General features: G+C 33.6%; 1 protein-coding gene across 3 annotated transcripts; it reads right to left on the bottom strand.

The window, feature by feature from the left end:
• Window positions 1-1249: 1249 nt before the first annotated feature.
• Window positions 1250-22689, bottom strand: LOC130630400 (UDP-N-acetylglucosamine/UDP-glucose/GDP-mannose transporter-like). 3 transcript variants are annotated; one of them, XM_057443892.1, is made up of 13 exons: window positions 22553-22689; window positions 14123-14281; window positions 13289-13322; window positions 13080-13166; window positions 12856-12923; window positions 11405-11476; window positions 9350-9418; window positions 9012-9082; window positions 5050-5174; window positions 4154-4221; window positions 3023-3101; window positions 2850-2932; window positions 1250-1477 (listed from the first exon to the last, which is right to left on the bottom strand). In XM_057443892.1, exons 1-13 carry the CDS (start codon window positions 22672-22674, stop codon window positions 1387-1389), a joined length of 1128 nt encoding a protein of 375 aa, XP_057299875.1. In that variant the 5' UTR covers window positions 22675-22689; the 3' UTR covers window positions 1250-1386. The 3 variants fall into 3 exon arrangements, with proteins under 3 accessions (XP_057299875.1, XP_057299877.1, XP_057299876.1); XM_057443894.1 differs by having other exon boundaries at window positions 22528-22676; XM_057443893.1 differs by lacking the exon at window positions 22553-22689 and adding an exon at window positions 16007-16120.
• Between the last annotated feature and the right edge of the window lie 299 nt (window positions 22690-22988).

A 22988-nucleotide genomic window follows, 5' to 3' on the forward strand; every position in this document is an offset into this window, starting at 1 on the left:
TTCCAATGTGATTAATAACTACAGGAGAGAAAAATGTGACAAGAAAGCAATTACACTTTTTTTTTCTAAACAAAGTTATTTTTTTCTTCACTTTGAGACCTAACTTTAGTCGGGGGAAAGCGATGTGCTCGAAGTCATTTTTTTTAAAAAAAATACGCGAAAATATTAGATTGCGTGAAAATGGTAGCTGCAAGTAGCGGCAGGCAACTTCTCGTAGATTTATTTACGGCCTAGTGGTTACCGGAAACACACACACATGCCTCTCTACGATTGAATCGTCTAACGATTTGTTGTTTTGCTGAAATAAAAAAAAGACAGACGGGCAGACGTATACTGGTATTATAATATAGATTAATTAGTATTAGTATTTAGTACATTAATATATGTATATCATTATGAAGTGCAGAAATTATGAATTTGTTTCTTGGAAATACTTTTCCAGGGCGGCAGACGGTAGTTTATCTAGGAACAGGCACCAAACCTGAGGAAGCAGGTTATTTCAGGGGAGTTCGATACATATATGCGTTAGGTAGCTATCAAATTTTTCACAGCAAACCAAACAGGCATTAAAAATCATTTTTACCCTACCCCCGACTGCAACACTGATTTAAGTGGAATGCTTGTGAACGCAAATCTCTTGCAATATCCTTATATTTCTTGGTTCACAATGTACAGTGAAAGTAGCTTTATCTGGAGTAAACGTAAAACGCGAAAATCAACATTTTGCTTTCTCTTCAGCAAAGAAATATCTCAGGAGACAAATTTCTGCGAGTTTATATTTGTTCATATCTACGAAATCAAAATATGGAAGTCAGTTAGATATCGGTTGGAGATCTGCTAATAAGATTTCCAACCTCGTCTCCAGATGCATGTAATCACGTGTCCCGATGTCAGAAAGACACAAGTTTCCCTGGGGACGAGGTTGCCAGATTGCCCTATAAGCACCTTGTCATCCGCGCAGCTAAATTCTCGTGGAAATTAACAACCTTCCAGCCTTTTCAGAGGTTACAAACGCATGCAAAATCGCAAAGGAGGTGGGGTAGGGTTAGATACTTTGACGCCAATGAAAGAAAAAAAGTATGTAGACGAGGGTTGAATTTCACAGAAAAGAGTTTCGAATCGCTACAGCTGCTCTCCATCTGTGCGTTCTATCATTTCTATCCCTTAACTCAAATTTAATGTAGGCCGCTAAATTAAATCATAACAAAGCATTTCGCCTCCCCGCATGAAATGATAAAAAATACACAAGTTTAATAAATATTACTTGCAGTGAAAATATATTTATACATTGCAGATTACGTTATATTTACCGATATCCAAATCCGAGCCTATATAACTAACACATCATTGGTTTGAGTATGGGTAGAAAAACATCGTGTTTTATTTTCAAACTTTGCCACTTGAACTGCTTTGTGCTGGCGGCGTTGTAGCAGGGTTGTATAGTACCAAATAAGAATAAATTATACTACCAACGATGCTAAAAATAAAAGTAAAAAAAATGTATACATATACAGTAGGAATCCGCTAATGAAAATATAAACAATGTAAATGTATTCTTTTTGGATCGGATTGGTAGCTTACAACTTCGTACACAAGAATGACTTTAAGCTCTACGAAACTGCTTTGAATATAGAATATTTGAACAGGTCATGTATCAAATTTGAGCATGTTTTGTATCCAATAATTCGCTAACTTAATCTTAGTAATTAAACTTTCGCAAAAAAGCAAGAAAATTTACCCCTATTTACGTAGGACCGAGTAGGGGGGGGGTCGGTCTTTGTTAGCTTATGATACGTGTTATAATGGCCGAGAAATTTTTAAAATAAGGCAGTACTTCCAAAAGTTAAAGAGTCAAGCATCCCAACGTTTTTTTAAATATCGTCTATAAACAATCACAAAATATGTTTTGTTTACTTTATTAACTTAACTGAAAAGAAGGATTTTTTAGGCGTTGATTTGTCTACTGTAAAATTATAAACAACAACAGAACCAAATTATAATTGCGGTCGCTGGACAGCAGGTACACTATCCGTTATATTTTTGAAGTATCTATATTAAAATACCCGTATACGTCTTTCCGTCTATCACGCAAAATGGTACCGCAAGTAGCAAGACACATACAATGCGGTATTAAAAAGACGAGCGAAACCGTGGATTTTTCCACGGGCCATCGACTATTTATTTAAATTTAGCTGTCGGAAACCATGAAAATGTCTACATGAATTTATTTTTGTCAATTTACCACAAATTTGCAAAATTTAACAAACGCAAAAACTCATTCTTTATTCTTAGTAAAATTTCAAAATGAGGAGAATTGAAAATAACACACAAAAATTTCAAGATCAATTCAGCATTATCGAGGATAGATTTGAGATATTTAAAATCATGGCAAATAATACGACCAATCCAACATGATTTATGTAGAATACATAAATAACTTGAAAAGTAAAGAGCTTTCCAAATAGAAGCTGCACAACATGACACTATTATCATTTGTCACTTCGGACTTTCTTTTAAAGTAAACTGTTGGATTTCTTTGATGCGTGGTTTTTCAGTCTTGTTTCTCCGCGGGATTTACTGGAATTGTAAAGGAGTTTTCTCCGACGTTAGGTTTTTATTTTTTCCAGGACTTTAATTTCACGTAACGAGTTTCACCTCTCTTTGTAGTCATGTTTTATTTTTTATTTTTTTATTTATAATAAAATCTTCTCTCGTTTCTTGTACACCAGCTGTATTTAAAAAGCCGGGGAAAGTTTCACTATACGTAACATGTGTACAAGGAAATATGTCGTGGTTGAGTCTTTTAACTCAAATAACAATATCCATAAAGAAAAAAAAACGAAGCATACCTAATATTTAATCCTAGAAAGTTCGTCCATGTAAAAACATAATCTCCACCAATGACCATACCAAAATATGTTACTAAAACATTCTAAAACGAAAACAAAAACCGTGATTGGTTCACTTATACAATTTTAATAATAACAAAAACCGTGATTGGTTCGCCTATACACCGACTTACCTTTAGACATCCAATGATGGTCGTAGTTAACGCCGAGTTGGCTTGTGTACACAAAAATAATGAATAGTTTAATACGAAGCTGAAACAAAAAGAAAACTTCGTGACTACGAACTCTAGCTAGTAAGTTAATAATTTGGAAATTTAAAATTCTTAGGACACGATTAGGCAATTTCTTTTAACTAAAACGAAAAACGCAGTGCTTGACCTGCAAACACAGCCTGGCTGATAAGATAAGGTAAAGGGAGATATATATTTTGTCCAAGATTGTCTCATGCAATCTAAAGCAAGCATATTATGGGTAGGATAAATGGGTCACTAATTTATTAACTCTATTTTCCACAAATAAATTTGAAGTAATTTAAAACGTTTGAAACCATCGAATACATCCAATAATCGTCCATTGGTTTCACCAACGACCCTGAATTGACTCCTGGGCAGCAATGGATGACAGATTTGAGTATGTTCAAAATATCCCTTGAAGTTTAAGTTTTTCACTCGGTTAATACGATACGTTATCGATTTTCCTAATTACGCACTTGTTAGACAAGGCGGCCCTAGATTAAAAGGTTCATAATTTTAGATTTTAGGGAAAATTTAGGTGATTTTGGGGTCAAATTTTTTAAGAAAATACTGAAAGCGTAAAAAAACTCTTCCTAAACTTAAAAGATTTTGGAAACATTTTAAGGCGGAAATAAAGAGTTGCAAAAAAGAATAATCCAGAATCCAGAGGATACTTATCTGCATTATGTATTAAAAGGAATCCATATTTTAGGTCTAAATTCGAGAATATTTAATTGATTTAAGTTTTGGCCACCTTTGTCAGATCCCAAAACCATATAATTTGAAACGTCTGTTCACGTTGGCACACATAAGAATTGACACTCTTTTTATAAAGCAAAATTTGAGTAGATTGGAGGAGTTATAATGAAAATATTCAACCCTTTTTAAAAAGATAACAGTGTTTTGATAAAAACAATGCTTTACAAATATGGCATTTCCATATATTTTGAAAATATTAAATGAAAGTTGACGAGAAGGAAGTTGCTAAAAATCCTAATTGTAGAGGAGATATGACGAGTTGTGAGGAGGCGTGGCAACCTTGAAAAATGTCTATGTAAAATTTTTACTTACCCCATTATACAGGATAGTATAAACTGGACCACAAACTTGACTGAATTCCAACTTTCATATCGGTAAGCCTGGAATGATTTAAAAATAAAACAAATATTTAGAAGTTACCATTATGGCTGATGGCTGTTTAAAGAGATAGACCTTTTTAGAACAACATTAGCCAAGTTATCCATTTTAAAAATTGTGTAAGAACACCAGCAGTGAAAAGAACAACAACAACAACAACGTCGATTAAAAAAATCAACTACAGCATCAGTTGGGAACAAATTTTTGACTGAAAGGTGCTAAAAATGTGCTAAGAATATTCTTTAAATTTCACAAGATTTCAGCTTCAAACTTTTCATGTTTTAATGTTATTCTTTATTAGATTATTATATTGACCCAATGGGAACCAAACAGCTATGGTTTTGGATCATACAGCTTTAGCAGGGCCATATATCCACAGACAATAACCGTGCATTATTCACTTTACTGCTTGATGGAGCGACGACAGATAGAAAAACTGTTTTATTCTGTTTGCATTTCATTTTACTCAAAATTTGTTTATTATGCTACTATTATTATTCCGAATATTGATACATTATATTACTATTATTTCAAATATTTATACAGGATATAGCCACTTCAGTGTTGGAAACACTGTTATCAATGTGGGTCCTGTGTTTAGAATGTATACATTAGGTATACACCGGCATTACCTACCCAATTTCCCTCACATGGCATGGGTTGACCCGTAGCTCTTGTAAAGGCACTTGCTAAATATGCCTGCACAATACAGTGATGCAAAAGGTGTTACAGAAAGAGAAGATGGAGAGTGAAGATATCAGAATTAGGAAGCAAATCCAATCATATGGATGATTACATAGAGTGAAAAGTAAATTTTGAGTTATGTTTACCTTTTCCATATCGCCAGTGTATGTAGCGAGTATCACAGATGGAGCCAACATAAAGAGACTGTTGTAAAACATTAGGCCATATTTACCAAGATCTTTAGAGTCTAGTTTCTTCTTCATGTACACACCTACACGAAAATTTGAAAAATAAATTGGTTAAGCAAAAAAAATCTTTTGTTTTCGCTAACAGGTACCTAGCATTAAGTTATTTCAATGCGATTGTAAATCTGCCTTTCATTACGAATACTCAACAGTACCCTCCTTCAGCCCACTGCAGGGGGAGGCTGCATCCCCCAACCCATATATGCCCTTATGTGGATACCAAATTTTTAAAGGGTCAAGGGAGAAAAATGTAAACCAATGCTAATTTATCACTTCGCACCGAGTAAAAAAATTGTCTGATAAGAAAAGAACAGCCTGTATGCATCATAAAAAATTTGCTTTTGCCTTTGCTTCTAATCATTCTAATTGAATCGCATAAATGGAAGCCATTTGGATGCATCGTTAACATATAGTCTGAAGCAGCTTGAGTGTTGTGACTGTGACTAAATTTTATAAGTGCAACTTTTTCACTTAAATAACTTGGGGCTGTTTTATGGATGGATTTAAACATAGTAATGCCATGATTAAAATTTAGTAAATTCTTCAATTCAATATTTGGTTTATTTATAAATGTGCTTATATTCTTGTACAACTTATCTGCTTTATTCAATACAGACTTGTTAGCATTGCATCATGCAGAAGAACAGTAGTATAAATAAGGCATAAACAGAGCATTAACTAATAAATTTTTGGTGTCAGATGTCAAGTTGGAACTGATGTATCTTATTTGACTAAGTTTGTGATAAGATTTACCAACAAGACTTTTTATCTGATTTTTCCAGCTCAAATTTTTATCAAAAATCACACCAAGATACTTCACTTTGCTTTTAGATACCAAAGGAATGCCATCAAAACGAATAGCTACATCATTGCAAGACTTTAATCTAGACTTATTACCAAAAAACATAACTTCTGTCTTACTAGTATTTTAGTGAGCTTTTTTAACTTAAGCCAGTTACTTATATCTTTCAAATCCTGCTCTAATGACTATTTCAGTTCTTGGGTCGAGTCACAACTGCAAATGATTATTGTGTTATCGGCATAACGATGGAAAAAAGAAAGTTGTATGGCCCATTTCAGGTCATTAATGTACACAAGAAAAAGTAAAGGGCCAAGGACAGATCCTTGAGGGACACCATGTGATCCCTCACCAATGACGTCTGATGTGCAGTTGTTTACTAACCTGTCTTCTATCCGAAAGATAGGATTCTAGCCAGAAGAATGCAGCATTCCGAAAACCATAGCAAAATAATTTCTTAAGTAGGATCTTATGATCGACAGTATCAAACGCTTTTTTTAAATCGATTAGTACCGCCGCAACATATTTATTTTCCCCCATTTCCTCTAAGATAAAATCTGAAACTTGTGTCACAGCAGTGAATGTTGAGTACAATTTATGAAAACCAGATTGTTCTGGGTTCAAAATATTGTTATCTGTTAAGAAAGAAGTCATTTGGTAGTGGATCACCTTTTCAAAAACTTTCATTGCAACTGGAAGAATAGAAATAGGTCTATAATTATGTCAGTGGGATTACTAGACTTAAAAATTGGTGACACTCTTTTACTTTTCCAACAAATAGGAACATACCCACTCTTCATAGAATCATTAAAAAGTATGGTGAGCACCGAACTGAAGACCGGAAGTCCAGCTTTTAGAATTTTTACACCAATCATATCTGTGCCAGTGGCTTTATCATATTTTAATGAAGAAATTAATTTACTGGCAGTGGATTGGGATATCTTTCCAAAGTTTAAATCATGTTTATTTACATCAACTTTGATGTCACAAAGTCTCTGTTGAAAAGTTTTCAGCTAATGTAGCCCCAATAGTTGCAAAAAATTGTTAAAGTTATTTGCAATCAACTTAGGATCAGAAATGTTCACACCAGCATTTGATATTATTTCTGGAGATTTTTTATTTTGCTTGCCTGGTACTAGCTCTTTTAGTGTTTTCCTCAACTTTTTAGGATCTGACTGGGATTCGTTTAGTTTACTAATGTAGTGACTGCTTTTAAGAAGTGGAATAAAATGAGAGATGGAATAAAATGAGAGCTGGAATAAAACCAGAACTGGAATAAAATGAGAAATGGAATAAAATGAGAATTGGAATAAAACCAGAACCGCATTAAAATGAGAACTGGAATAAACCAGAACTGGAATAAAATGAGAGATGGAATAAAATGAGAACTGGAATAAAATGAGAACTGGAATAAAACGAGAACCGCATTAAAATGAGAACTGGAATAAAATGAGAACTGGAATAAAATGAGAACTTCAATAAAATGAGAACTGGAATAAAATGAGAGCTGGAAAAAATGAGAGCTGGAATAAAATGAGAACTGGAATAGAATGAGAACTGGAATAAAATGAGAAATGGAATAAAATGAGAAATGGAATAAAATGAGAGATGGAATAAAATGAGAACTGGAATAAAATGAGAACTGGAATAAAATGAGAACTGGAATAAAATGAGAACTGGAATAAAATGAGAACTGGAATAAAATGAGAACTGGAATAAAATGAGAGCTGGAATAGAATGAGAACTGGAATAAAATGAGAACTGGAATAGAATGAGAACTGGAATAAAATGAGAACTGGAATAAAATGAGAACTGGAATAAAACGAGAGATGGAATAAAATGAGAAATGGAATAAAATGAGAGATGGAATAAAATAAGAACTGGAATAAAATGAGAACTGGAATAAAATGAGAACTGGAATAAAATGAGAACTGGAATAAAATGAGAACTGGAATAAAATGAGAACTGGAATAAAATGAGAGCTGGAATAGAATGAGAACTGGAATAAAATGAGAACTGGAATAGAATGAGAACTGGAATAAAATGAGAACTGGAATAAAATGAGAACTGGAATAAAACGAGAACCGCATTAAAATGAGAACTGGAATAAAATGAGAACTGGAATAAAATGAGAACTGGAATAAAATGAGAACCGCATTAAAATGAGAACTGGAATAAAATGAGAACTGGAATAAAACGAGAACTGGAATAAAATGAGAACTGGAATAAAATGAGAACTGGAATAAAATGAGAACTGGAATAAAATGAGAACTGGAATGAAATGAGAACTGGAATAAAATGAGAACTGGAATAAAATGAGAACTGGAATAAAATGAGAACTGGAATAAAATGAGAGATGGAATAAAATGAGAGATGGAATAAAATGAGAACTGGAATAAAATGAGAACTGGAATAAAATGAGAACTGGAATAAAACGAGAACTGGAATAAAATGAGAGATGGAATAAAATGAGAGATGGAATAAAATGAGAACTGGAATAAAATGAGAACTGGAATAAAATGAGAACTGGAATAAAATGAGAACTGGAATAAAATGAGAACTGGAATAAAATGAGAACTGGAATAAAATGAGAGATGGAATAAAATGAGAACTGGAATAAAATGAGAACTGGAATAAAATGAGAACTGGAATAAAATGAGAACTGGAATAAAATGAGAACTGGAATAGAATGAGGGTTGAGAATGGCCAACAATATTATTTCAAAAACTCCACAACATCGACAATGGTTTTTTTTGCCGACATAATTCTGCTTATTTTTAACATTTGTTGATCTTAATAATTCTAGAAACATTAGAACATTTTCCAACAAAATAAAGGATGGCGACAAGGATACAAACTTGATGACCACTAAATCACATTTCACTTTTCAGTTGTTTATCAAATGCTTTTTTAACAAGTCACTTATCAAAATTTTTGCTTTTCAGAAAAATTCCAGAACACGCCTTAAAAGCGCTATTCAAGTACATTTCCAGTAACGACTTAAGAAATCTATAGAATTCCGGAAGTATTGACCAACTTAAAAGAGGTAAAAAAAGGGACCTACCATTCGCTGCAGTGGTGAGATTGTTGATCATAATCATTAAATAACCAGTAGCGTCAAAAGCCAAATCAGTGCTGATAAGTAAACAATAGTTAGAAGTCTAGCTGTACTTAACAAAGATTCGCAGGTATCAAAAGTTGTAGATAAGGAGTAGTAACATATCTTAAGATAACTAAGCAAAAAATATAAATCTGCGTACGTTAACAAATGTTTTTTAGAACAAATAGCAAAGTTAAGAAAATTTAAAGAGTTGGGCAAAAAACATTGCTATGAGGCTGCTTTTTTTCTTTCTACTACACTTGGGAAGCTTTGATAAATATTTAGAAGATCAAACAAATTACCTCGCAGCAACAATTGCACCAAGCAACATTAAATATACAGAAAGCTGTATTGCACAATTTGGTTGCTTCCTAAATGTAAAAAAAAAAATTGATCCCAACAGATATTTTATTTTTAACCATCTTGTTCCTAAAGAATTCTATGCTTTTTATATTGCTTCTGATTGCAATTGCTTTCTAGACACTTCAAAGTTATTAGGAATAGTCATAGAACTAGAGAAGGAGATAACTTTCTATTGAGCTACTGATGCCACGATGGGTGAGCAAACAGGTGCTACATATAAAACACAAACAAACACAGCTTTTAATTTGCCCAAAGGAATTTATTTTGACTTTTTAATTGCTGCAAGGTATCGTCAAATGTTGCGCAAAGTTCCTTGTTCAGAGTAAAAAAGATTGCGAACACCTAAATATGAGTGTGCTAAGAAAATACTAAGACATTGGTCTTAAGACAAGGTAGCCTTCAAAATCACCAATTGTGATCATAATTATGGGTGTGGTTTAATTTTGCAACAGCAATAAATTACCGCACTGTTCATGTCATTTTTGGACGTTTCAGAGGTGTTACAAATTTTCTGTAAAGTCTTAAAATTCACCTGTAATGTATAATATAATATATATTATTTATATTTAAAATTAGGATGAAGTTATAAAGTAATGTTCATAGTGATCTTCATTTTTGATTCTTTAGCTATCCCTAATTTTAAAATGAAATATTAACTGACAATAATCCTCTTTTTTGCCATGGAAAAATTTGTTTATAATAAAAGATACAAAATAATCTTCATTAAATAAAAGAATTCAAGTGCACTGTTAAATAAATATTAATTTATCCACAGGCAGAAAAAAGGCGTATTAATTTATATATACTTTTCTAATGATGCAGTTAACGCGCAAGCTAACCATCAATTGATTTTTCCCCCAAAAGTTTTTTAATGGTTAACAATTATGTTTTCATTAGATTATTAGTTGCTTTTCTATGCTAGAAAAAGAACATTTGGCGTGTACACATCTAATAGAATTCCCTCAAAATTGCCAATTCCTTACTTGTGTCAGCAAATTATTGCTGACTGATTGCAATGGACTCTGTCATCAGCGATATTATTGCTGACATAATTTTTGGCTAATTTCCTGAGTTTTAACAGTTGGTCTGATTTTAATAAAAGTAAGGCTTCAATTAAATCTCAAACATATTACCATTTTTTCACCCTCTCTTTAAGCTTTATCCAGTGAGAGTAATTTCTTAAAAAATTTCACTCAAATAGGGGAAGTACATAAGTTGGTTTATATGTGTTTTGGTCTGCAAAATACCACAAATAAACCTAATTAGCTGGAAACTCATCCTGATATAATACCTAGAAATGCATGAGTGTGAAAATATAAAATTTTATCTAGTTAGGCGTGGTGCCTATTTGCCTTGCCTAATACCTAGTGAATTGTGCATCAATGAATTTATTTGCCAATGTAGTCTTGAAATAGCTAGCTAGCTCTTTCAGAAACTCCCCCAAAGGTTTTTTAAGCATTTACTAGCTATTTGGTACACTTGCTGATCAGAGAATTAAATTCTCTGATCGCTTTAACTATTTTAGCCACCTTACAGCTTGTGTAAGGCATTTAGTTAATCATACTTTTGACAATTTAACTCTAATACCTACTTGAGAAGTAAAGTAAGACATCAGGCTTAAAGGAATTCCAGATTCAATTAAAGTTACTAATTCGCATGCAAAAAGGGTGGATGTTTTGTAAGTATGTTTTCCAATGCTTTAACCCAAGTGTTTACATTTCATGTGCATAAAGCAGGAGTGTTTGATGTCACTTAATGAGCTACCCACACTGCTTTGTTTGTGTGAAAACCATTCTGCACATTTTTGAAATCGCTCTAACGATACGGAACTATTACATACAAAACCATTGTTTAGTTGTGAATGTAGTATTTTTACTTCAGATAATTCTCTCCACCTTTATATCTTGATTTATTGTCTTTAAAGTTACAAAATAATGTTAAGAAAAAGCAGTAAAACAAATACTGCCACAACAAAGCACTGAAATAAAGGTTACCTTAAAACTATATATTCACCAATCATTGTAAATAAAATTGAAAATCTTCGTAGCACTGTAAACATGGGTAAACTAAAATGAGAAAACATTGTTATTATAAAGTTATAAAGATATTTAAAATTCTTAAAGGAAAAAAACAAAGGCTAAAATGTATTTTGCTGTATTTTTCAGAATTTGTTTGAACCGGGGATTACAGGACAAGTACACTTTTATATCTTCTTTACATGAAAGTAAAAACAGTTCTTAGACTTTTGACCAGGGAAATATTTTTGCTTTGCTCAAAAGGGTTTTTATATTTTTAGTTTCTCGTCTCGTGAAAATCAAAAAAAATGTTTTACAGCTAAAAATGTACCTTGATCTTTATATTGTTCAAGTTTTATGGTGTTTCTTGTAAGTAAAACCTGCTTCAGCAACCCAAATATTATGTAATTCAAGTTATCATTTTGATATCAAAATCTTTGAAGAAGAACGAGTTTAGCTACCAAATTGACAAAATTACCTCCACAACAGATATATCAATTTTATAAGAAGGTTGCAGTTTGTGTATTCCTATTTTTGCCACATCTTCATAGAAAATACCTACAATTGCTAGACAAGCTGTTGAAGCCTTTCTAGTTTCTTTCAGGTTTCCTTCACAAAAGATTGTCTTAGTTGCCTGCCTGTTTTATTAATACGCATGCATTTGTGTTAAAAATAGCTGACAGACAACATACAAAGAATAAGGACTGTGTTGTGGAGACATCATTTTACTTCTTGTTTTCCTGACTTACACTGCGACTGGTACATGTTTTTTTAAAGGCATCCATAGCCTTAGATTTGGTCATTTTTCAAGCATATGCAAGAATTATGTAAAGCCTAAAAAAATGTTGTGAAGTTATCTTTTTTGTTTCTTTTTTCTTTTTATTATGTCTGAATTAAGCAGTATGTAGTGAGATTTAAGTTGTAATTACTGATGTTTAAAATTCAAATGCAATATTTTTCTTTCAAATGAGCATGTTTTGAGCCTGATTATGTGTTTTGCATTCGCATATTACAATAAATCATTTTGCTATTAAGCATAAACTAAGCATATTTTGAGCCTGTAAAAGTACTTTGCATCCTTATGTCTCAATTGCTTTTAAAAAAACTTGTATATAACTTCTAGTTGAAATTAAAGGCTGATGGCTAACAATAGCAGAATAGTAGATTGACCTGTAGAAAAATCCACTTAATTCAGAATGATTACCTAAATAAAACTTTGATCAACAAATCTCCTCCTTAAGCAAAGAAAATTTTGTTATGCCACTAATTTTACAGCTTGAAATGCTATAATGTATAATAATCATGTGATTTGATGAGCGGTTAAGAAGATATCAAATTTTAACAACTTCAACAATGTACATATAAAAAAAAGCCATCAGGATAAGAATATCTATAACATTTAAAGCTTATAAAATGTATGATTAACTTACTTTAATGTTTTTGTACTTCCTAACCCGAACACCAAGTTGAAAAAGAAGAACAAAGGGAGTGGAAATACCTAAAAAGCAAAATTAGGGTTTGGAAAAATTGATAACTTACCAATGTCTCTGTGCCTATATCCCTTAACAGGGAGTTGAGCCTTTATTGGTACAGTTAAAGAAAAAACACAATAGAATCCTTGAGATATTGTAAGCAATGTTAAAATTCTGCAAACCTTCTTCACTGTGTCTTTTCCAAATGCAGGAAATGTTATGATACCAAGAGATCGTGCTAATAACAAAACAACCACTGACGTACACATCTAAATATCAAAGCACTGTTTCTCATTGTGTTGCATTGTAACAGTTTCTTTCTTTCTTTAATAATTATGTTTTAACTATACCAAACCTGACAAAAATGAATATAATAAGAACAACAACTAACCTGTCCAAGTCCCAATGCTTGAAATGAAGGGAATCTAAGAACAATCACAGAAAAACCCTTGGGTGAATTTCGCAGCACAAATTAGGAATTTGTCCCAGGATAAAATCCATGGGCGAATTTTGTTTAGAAAAAAATTAGTGATAGGATTGGCTGGGATTTTAAAAAAGTTCGTAAAAGATAACGGATTTGCTTTTTTGTTGAAAAATTCTAATAACCTGCAACACGACTTTGCTGTATGGAATACAGGTATGGTCAAAGAGATTCATCTATGCAGATTTGGTAAGACTTTGTGTTGTTGAATTGTGTATTTTAAATTCACTTACTATCTCAAAAATGAAAAAACATAAACGTTATTTTTATTTTGTTCATGAACAAAATGCACTGAACAAAGCAGGCCTATCAATAAGGGGAGAGCAATGGCTCTTGCTCAAGCAAAGGCTCGCCCAATTCTGAGAAATAAGAACCCATTAATTGCTCCCTCAGTTCCAAAAACAGTTTTTCTGGCTGAGCAATATCAATTCATCTCGCATGGAAATCAATGTTCACTTTCTTATTATTTACAATAAAAAAGAACCAAAATATATATAAAAAAGATAAAATAAAATAGATAAAAAGACTTTCTGATAAAATATGCATTTATAAACTTATTCTATTTATTCAGATTTTTAAATTATTGTAACCTTGGGGGAGCGATTTATTGCTCAGGTCTTTTTTTCTTATTGATAGGCCTGCATAGAACTCTTAAAACTATCCATCACAAAATTAAGATGTGGAAGTCTTGCAAAATCAAGTGATGAAAGTTTTAAACCCAAAAATTTTTAACGTTAAACTCACTTGTATGTAGTAAGAATATTTTTGTTCACCATTACAATAAGCATTGAACTTGACGCATAGAAAAGCGCTGTGGTTACCTTCCGGAACGTGCTTGCTGTTTCCTGCATGATTGGTGATGCTTGTACAGTTTCGATACGTTCTTGGTTATTCTTTTGTTTGCTACAAACAAATATATTAAAATTAATATTAATTCAACAATTTTACTTACTGCTTTTATATTTAAAAGTTTATTTATCGATAAGTGCTACATCTTGCTTTTCGCCAGCGATATTGCCAAGTTTTTTTTGGATAAAATGATCTCTAATTAAAAAGGATTGATAAAACAGTAAGGGATTCCCTTCACTGTTGTATGAAGGCCAACTTTTTTGTAAAATATCTATGTCAAATATATATACCAAATTACTGTCTGTAGCTATAAAATGACTATGTACAAACTTTCAAATATTGATGGCCTTATCAATGCTCACAAAGCACAAAGTTAACATGCCCGTACACAGTATTCATGTTGTTATTTAAAAACACTTTGGATTAACTCTTGCGAGAGTGTTGTTAGCATAATCATACAGTGACAAGATATTTTCAAGGAATTACACATTAAAATAAAAAAATAACTTCTCCAACATCCTGCAATGGGAAAGAGCATGATAGAGCAAGACATAAACACAATAGGTCAAAGATAAAAAAAGGGGGAAATGCATGATTTGTTGAAAATGTAAAAAAGTGTCCAATCCATCAAATTAACCTAATTAATTAAGTTGTTTCTGTTTACAAATACATGTAAGTATTCATTGTACATCAATTGTAACTTGTCACTGTTATTTCCTACATTTACTTATTTATTGAAAGGCTTACAATTATCTAAATAATAATGTGTCTTTGTTAACTTGTCAGAGATAGGTGTTTTTAAAACAATTAAAATTAAATTAGCCTCCACAGAGAAGCAGGAAAAAAACAAATTAAAATAAATTAAATATGCATAATACAACCTATCCATACTGATTTATTGGATAAATTACGATAGAGGTATCAATTATACCACAAGAGACGTATTTCAGTTTAAAAAAATCCATTCCTTCTGCCTTTTACAGTAATTACAATGTTAATTAACTGTATGGCTTATGAAAAATATCCTTATCAGTAAAAATAGATATGATACATGCTTTTACTAAAGGCAACAAAAACAAGGACTAAACGTAAGAGATGTTTGTAATTGGTTTTTACCAATCCAGAATTAATCCAGAAACTGTTTAGAGGAATAGTTGGGATTCAATGAAAAAGTAAGCATTTCTTTTATGGACAAGTATATAACTTTAAATTTTTGGTTGACTCTTTACCATTATTCTATGCAGTCAACAGTAAAATAAAATTCTCATTTTTCTATATTCTATACTCAGTTTTCAGTTCAAATGGTATCAATGGTAATCATTGATATGGTTTTGTCAGTTATCTCATGGATCCTTTGGTTTTGCATGTGACATGGTTTAGTGTCTTGTATCTGTTATCATTCCCATCTATAAATCTTTTGGTCAAAATTGAAATCTTGTGATGTAATATTGAAAATATATGGAAATCCGTTAATACTCCCACCACTTTAAACTTGCCTTGAATCTACTTTCTACTAGTCAAATCAATATGTTTAAAGTGTTTTTGAATCTTATGCTAATTTTTTAACAAGCTTTAATGAGAAGTGGGCATGAATTTAATAATCCTAATAAAACAGATTATAATTAAAAGATTAAGAGATTAACTACAAACAATAGATTTATACTTGTTCCATGCCAAGTCTAAAATTAGACAAAGTTTTGTTTGAGGAAAATATAGTAAAAATGAACACAAGACAAAAAATGAAGAAATTTACAGTAAATTTTTAAAATTATACCTTACCTGTTATCAGTCATTTTAATAATTTTTAAACAATCCACGACAAATTTTAAACAAATTTTTAGGAGAAAAATAAAAGAAATAAAATAAAAAAAGGAAGTTAAAAAATAAATGTTTCCAAAACTCACATTAACTTGTGACTTGAGATTTGAATTTAAAAAATATACACTGAAAAAACAAATTTTCTTACAAACACACGTAAAGTATTATTTCATTGAAGAATTTTTTATCAACAAAAACAAAATGAAGTTTTATTCTAAATTCTTCTTTACTAGATTTTTGTTTCTATTTAAATTTAGTTTGTACATACTTCCTCGTTATTCAAAGAAAAGTGCTCAAACTTCAGGATTATGATATGAATGTATGGTATAATATCAAGTTTGCATTTACTTAAAACTAACCGTAAGACTAAAGGAAAAATTTATTCTTAAGTTGTCAATAAAAAAGCTAGGTGTGTGACACATCACACACACCAAAATTGTTTCTATAGTGTCTCGAATTTTTAATTCTTATGAATAGTTGGTTGGTTTTCACAGGTGCGAATTAGACCTGAAAACACCGACCCTAATTTTGTTTCATGCAAGCCTCGAGAATAATCAGTAACAATCAGTAAGAGTAACAATGTGGTGAAGGGTCTTTGTGGTGAAGGGTCTCTTTAAGAGACAAGAGAGGAGTTGAACGTCCTCCACCATACCTTAGTTTAAAGGGGCGATTGTGGAAGTCCCATGAAATGCCACATAGTGATGGTGTTACTTTAAAAAACACCCAGTCCGGTCTGTGAACAGTTGGCGCTAGGAAGGGCATCCAGCTGTAAAACAATGCCAAAACTCTTTATTAATGGCCGTAAGAATATTTGATCAGACAAACTGCGTAAACAGGGCTGGAACTCTAAGGAGTGAAGGTGTTGCGCACGGTAAGACAGATGTCAGGTTTGAGCATCGTTAGACCGTTACCCAGCTATCACATCACAAGATAGATAACACTAGGTTGAGGATGGCTAGTGTAAATGTTGGTAAGAGGTAGAGCAGGTGAAGTAGTTAAAATGTTAGAACGTAGATCTGTTGATATGTGTTGTGTTCAGGAATTTAGGTGGAGAGGAGCTTCAGTGAGATTTGTGGAAGGTAGGAGGGCAAGGTATAAGCTTTTTTGGATTGGTAATAGTGATGGATATGGAGGAGTTGGCATATTCGTTGCAGAGAAGTGGGTAGAAAAAGTAATAGATGTTATGCGTGTTAATAGTGGTATTATAGTGATAAAGTTTTTGATAGGTAATAGGATTGTCACTTTTCTGGCAGTTTATGCTCCACAATGTGGACTCAGTGAGGAAGATAAAGATAAGTTTTATGATGAGTTAATAGCAGTCACATCAAAGTTTGGAGACACTGAACTTGTCATGGTGGGCGGCGACTTTAATGGTCATGTTGGGAAGTCATCTGAAGGTTATAGAGGTGTGCATGGAGGCTATGGATTTGGGAGCAGAAATAAGGAAGGGGAGAGATTGCTTGAGTTTGGAATGGCAATGGACATGGTGGTTTGCAACACATCATTCGGTAAGAGACAGAGTAGGCCGATAACATATGAGAACAGAATGGGTAATGGAGGCTATTAGGAAATTGAAGATTGGCAAGGCTGCAGGAGTATCAGGTATTGTTGCAGAGATGGTAAAAGCATCTGGATATATTGGAGTTGAGCTTATTACAAGTCTTGCTAACCAGATTATAAAGGATGGTGCTATTCCGAATGAGTGGCAGGGGAGTGTAATAGTGAATTGTTTCAAGGGCAAGGGTGATGCATTAGAAAGGGGTAACTACAGAGGTTTGAAATTGGTTGATCAAGTAATGAAAGTTATTGAATGTGTGATTGATAAGTTACTTAGAGAAAGAATTGATACGGATAAGATGCAATTTGGTTTTGTTCCAGGGCATGGCACTACAGATGCAATATTTTTACTCAGACAGCTTCAGGAAAAGTATTTAGGAAAGAGAAAGAATCTCTATTTCGCCTTTGTAGATTTAGAGAAAGCTTTTGATAGAGTGCCACGTAAAGTTATTTGGTGGGCTATGAGAAAATTAGGTGTGGATGAGTGGCTAGTTACGATGGTAATAAGGATAGTGTAAATGTTGGTGTACATCAGGGTTCTGTACTTAGTCCTTTGTTGTTTATTCTAGTCTTAGAAGCGCTGTCGATGGAGTTCAGAACAGGTTGCCCATGGGAGTTATTGTATGCAGATGATTTGGTTCTCATAGCAGAGTCGATGGAAGAATTAGTTGAAAAGTTTGAGAAGTGAAAGAAAGGACTAGAAGAAAAAGGGCTGAAGGTAAACACAGCAAAGTCTAAAGTCATGATAAGTAGCATTGCAGCCAAGTGTGACCTTGTAGTTGGAAAGTGGCCTTGTGGAGTTTGCAGGAAAGGGGTTGGTAGTAACTCAATTTTTTGTCAGACCTGCAAGCATTGGGTACATAAGAAGTGCAGTAGTATTAGTGGAAGGTTAAGAGCTGGCATACAGTTTGTATGCAAGCGTTGCAAAGGTGAGATTATAGAGAATGAAGTATTTCCAGCTTTAATGATGTACAACAGTGGCTCGTTAGAGATAGTTAAGAACTTCTGTTACTTAGGTGATATGTTGGGCAGTGAAGGGGGTGTTGGAAGAAGTGTTACTTGCAGGATAGGTTCTGCTTGGAAAAAGTTTAGAGAGTTACTTCCTTTATTGACTAGCAGAGTCCTGTCAATTGAGGTAAAAGGTAGGTTGTATGAGGCCTGTGTAAGAAGTGTTATGTTGTACGTTAGTGAGACATGGGCAGTGAAGCAGGAAGATCTTGACCGTTTAGAAAGGAATGATATGAGAATGGTTAGGTGGATATGTAATGCCAGTCTGAGAGACAGAAAGAGTTCAAATGAGCTAAGAAGCAGGCTAAGTCTCTGTAGAATTAAAGATGTTATCCAGATAAGAAGATTGAATTGGCTGGGGCACTTGGAAAGAATGGAGGAGGATAATTGGGTAAGAAAGTGTAGAGACTTGATAGTTCCTGGGGCAAAGCCCAGAGGCAGACCGAGAAAGACTTGGCAGGAGGTTATAAGGACAGACTTGATAGAGAGGAAGTTGAGTTTAGATCTAACACAGTCTAGATCAGATTGGAAGAGGGTCATTAATATACCCTGTCCAACCCATGCTAGCATGGAAAACGGACGTTAAGCCGAGAATGATGATGATGATGATGATGATGATGATGATGATGATGTACAGTCTATGTACAGCAATGCTAGAAGTCGTGTCAGGATTAACAATTCACTTAGTGATGAATTTAGTGTATATGTTGGTGTACATCATGGTTCTGTACTTAGACCTTTGTTGTTTGTTCTAGTCTTAGAAGCGCTGTCAATGGAGTTCAGAACAGGTTGTCCATGGGAGTTATTGTATGCAGATGATTTGGTTCTCATAGCAGAGTCGATGGAAGAATTAGTTGAAAAGTTTGAGAGGTGGAAGAAAGGATTAGAAGAGAAAGGGCTAAAGGTAAACACAGCAAAGTCTAAAGTCATGATTAGTAGCATTGCAGCCAAGTGTGACCTTGTAGTTGGAAAGTGCTATTGTGGAGTTTGCAGGAAAGGAGTTTGTAGGAACTCAATTTTTTGTCCAACTTGCAAGCATTGGGTACATAAGAAGTGCAGTAGTATTGGTGGAAGGTTAAGAGCTAACATTCAGTTTGTATGCAAGCGTTGCAAAGGTGAGATTATAGAGAATGAAGTATTTCCAGCTTTAATGATGTACAACAGTGGCTCGTTAGAGATAGTTGAGAACTTCTGTTACTTAGGTGATATGTTGGGCAGTGAAGGGGGTGTTGGAAGAAGTGTTACTTGCAGGTTAGGTTCTGCTTGGAAAAAGTTCAGAGAGTTACTTCCTTTGTTGACTAGCAGAGTCCTGTCAATTGAGGTAAAAGGTAGGTTGTATGAGGCCTGTGTAAGAAGTGTTATGTTGTACGGTAGTGAGACATGGGCAGAGAAGCAGGAAGATCTTGCCTGTTTAGAAAGGAATGATATGAGAATGGTTAGGTGGATGTGTAATGCCAGTCTGAGAGACAGAAAGAATTCAGATGAGCTAAGAAGCAGGCTAAGTCTTAAAGAATTAAAGATGTTATCCATATAAGAAGATTGAATTGGCTGGGGCACTTGGAAAGAATGGAGGAGGATAATTGGGTAAGAAAGTGTAGAGACTTGATAGTTCCTGGGGCAAAACCCAGAGGCAGACCGAGAAAGACTTGGCAGGAGGTTATAAGGACAGACTTGATACAGAGGAAGTTGAGTTTAGATCTAACACTAGTCTAGTAAACTAAACTCATCATTTTTCCCTTTTTGATATTTTTGATAGAGAAGAGAAAAAAAAATATTTACCACAGCTTCTAATTGTTTGGGTTTAATTGAAAAAGAAAGTGGAACTAAAATGTTTGAGATGACTTTTGAAACATCCGAAATAGTCGCCATGTTCAATGAAATAAATTAAATCCATAATTTTAATCATCAGCCTCACTATAATATAATTAAAAGGGTGTAGCTTTCTTTATTAGTTTAGTTGATACGGCCATGGATCAACAAAATTGTTGCGCAACTGCCTGCAAAAATTAGCCAATCAGAAAGTAGCAGTTGCATTCCTACGGTAGGTTAGTCCTGTCTCTCTTTTCAGCGATAGCGCGCTAAAAAAAGCAGGGTTAAAAAAGCAGGACAGCGCGAGAGCAGAAAAGAGAGACAGGTATCCTGTCTAATCTAACACAGTCTAGATCAGATTGGAAGAGGGTCATTAATATACCTTGTCCAACCCATGCTAGCATGGAAAACGGATGTTAAGCCGAGAATGATAAATCATTTCGTTCACATTTTTAGTTAGAAATAAGAGGGAGGTAAATCCTCAGTTAAAAGTTCAAAACCGAAATAAATAAAATTGGGTGGGTTGACTCTGCTTTGAAAATATGTCAAAGTTTCAAGTAGACCCTACTCAACCATACTCTTCAGGAACTAATTGTAAAGAGGGGGTGTAATAGAGAGGGGGGAATACCAAGGGAGGAATAATTTTGAAAAGATTATAAACAGGGGGTGGTAATAAATGGGACGATATGGATTTTTGTAGAAATCCATAAATTGGGGGTGTGTCATTAATGGAAGGGGGCGGGGGATTTTGGTAAGATTTGTTTTTCTTACGCTAATTTCCAACTATTATCTCAAGTAACAAATGTATTCGAAATGTTGTGAATATGATACCCTCGCATTGCAATAATAATCAAAAGAACATCTTTGTGTTTGTTTTTAACAAACATTGATTTAACACTGTTGTATAGACAAAAGTTTTATTAAAAGAGGTTGTTCCATTTTATTTTACCTGTAGAAAGTGATATTTTCTTTCAAAATCCTTAAACAGGAGGGGTTGCTAATAAACAGGAGGTTGGTATTTTGACAAAAACTCCAAAACAGGAAATAAAAAGGAAATAAAAAATAAATGGAAATGGGTGGTGATTTTTTTTCAAAAATTTTAAAAAATGAGCGTCAGCATTTGGCCCTGCCGATGTAATTGCTGACTTAAAATACAAAGATACCGTAGTTGCATTGTTAAAAAAAATGCCGACATAGTTTTGTTGTGAAATTTTTAAATAACAATAATCTTGTTTTGTTTCAGCTACTCCCACTCCTTGCGACTACAAAATAATTACATTCCTTTTCTAGTAAGTTAGGCTATCATCAAATAAAATCATTCAGGCTACAGAAATAATGTGGTGCCATTCGATTTGTAATAATAATCGAAAAAAATGTATATATATCTTATTTAAAAGAAGTCCAGAAGTTCTTTCTCCCACACGACACAACGGGCATTAAGTCAGCCCTGTCCTCGGTTTTGTGAGGAGAGATGTTCTGCGAGGACTTTAACAATTGGGTCTCCTGTAAAGTTTTGCTTCATGTTAAACTGTACCAATGACCTTAGATTTAACACAGTCTATATCAGATTGGAAGAGGGTCATTAATATACCCCTTCCAACCCATGCTAGCATGGAAAACGGACGTTAAGCCGAAAATGATGATGATGATGAGTGACAAGCATTTTTTAAAGCATGTCACCAGTGACTTCTACGATATACAACTTATTGATGCCCTAACCTAATGAAACATAAAAAGCCAGTTGGCAATGAACTACTAACATTAATTTTTTTCCACATCATTTAAAACAAAAATGGTTTCACCGACATGTAAAAAAGTTTTCTTAGCACGTTTTGTATGTTCAACGTTACATGGAGAGTCGTCTATAATTCAACAATATGAAATGTTCGATTAGCTAGCTACCTTATTCAGCCTTATTTGACAATTTGCAGTTTATCCAGACTTTTTGTTTTATCCCTCAAAATATCTATCATTCCCTAACACATTATTTCATTATGCAACTGATTTTGCACACATTTCGTTTCGCAATACAAATACTGACATTATACTTGTGTTATTACTTGGAAGTACAACAATTAACAGCGAAATTAATAAAAATGAAACTTTACCACGCAAAAATTCTATAAAACGTGCCTTTGTTTATCAGGAAGCCATATTGAATTCGTGTCCGTGAGCTCACAGACCTCACCTTGCGCAATTTGCGCAGCGAACTTCCCGGTTCGTCTGTGCGGATCTCCTTGGTGCGCGATTTGCATGAGGTTCAAAATTTTTTGTAGAGTTTATTAGACTGGAGCTACTTATAGTTTAAGGGGATCGAGGCTGAAATACTTCTTATTACTTTCCTGTCTCAATAATCTTTTAAAGCGCGAGAAATCAGTCGAATTGCTTTTTAGTAAGGGCCTCAAATGCCTTGTTGCACATGTGTTTCCATTTAACTCCAGTCTCGTCCAGAGAGCTTCGTATGCTCTCTTTTGTGTGCGTGCGCTAGCCACACTTCAGAAAGCGAAAAAGAACCCTGGGGATGAGATTGCGTTAAACCCGTGACGCGGTGACCGCCACTTAGAACATT

This window comes from Hydractinia symbiolongicarpus, chromosome 2 (genome assembly GCF_029227915.1).
Source record: "Hydractinia symbiolongicarpus strain clone_291-10 chromosome 2, HSymV2.1, whole genome shotgun sequence".
In the NCBI taxonomy this organism is placed as follows: Eukaryota; Metazoa; Cnidaria; class Hydrozoa; order Anthoathecata; family Hydractiniidae; genus Hydractinia; species Hydractinia symbiolongicarpus.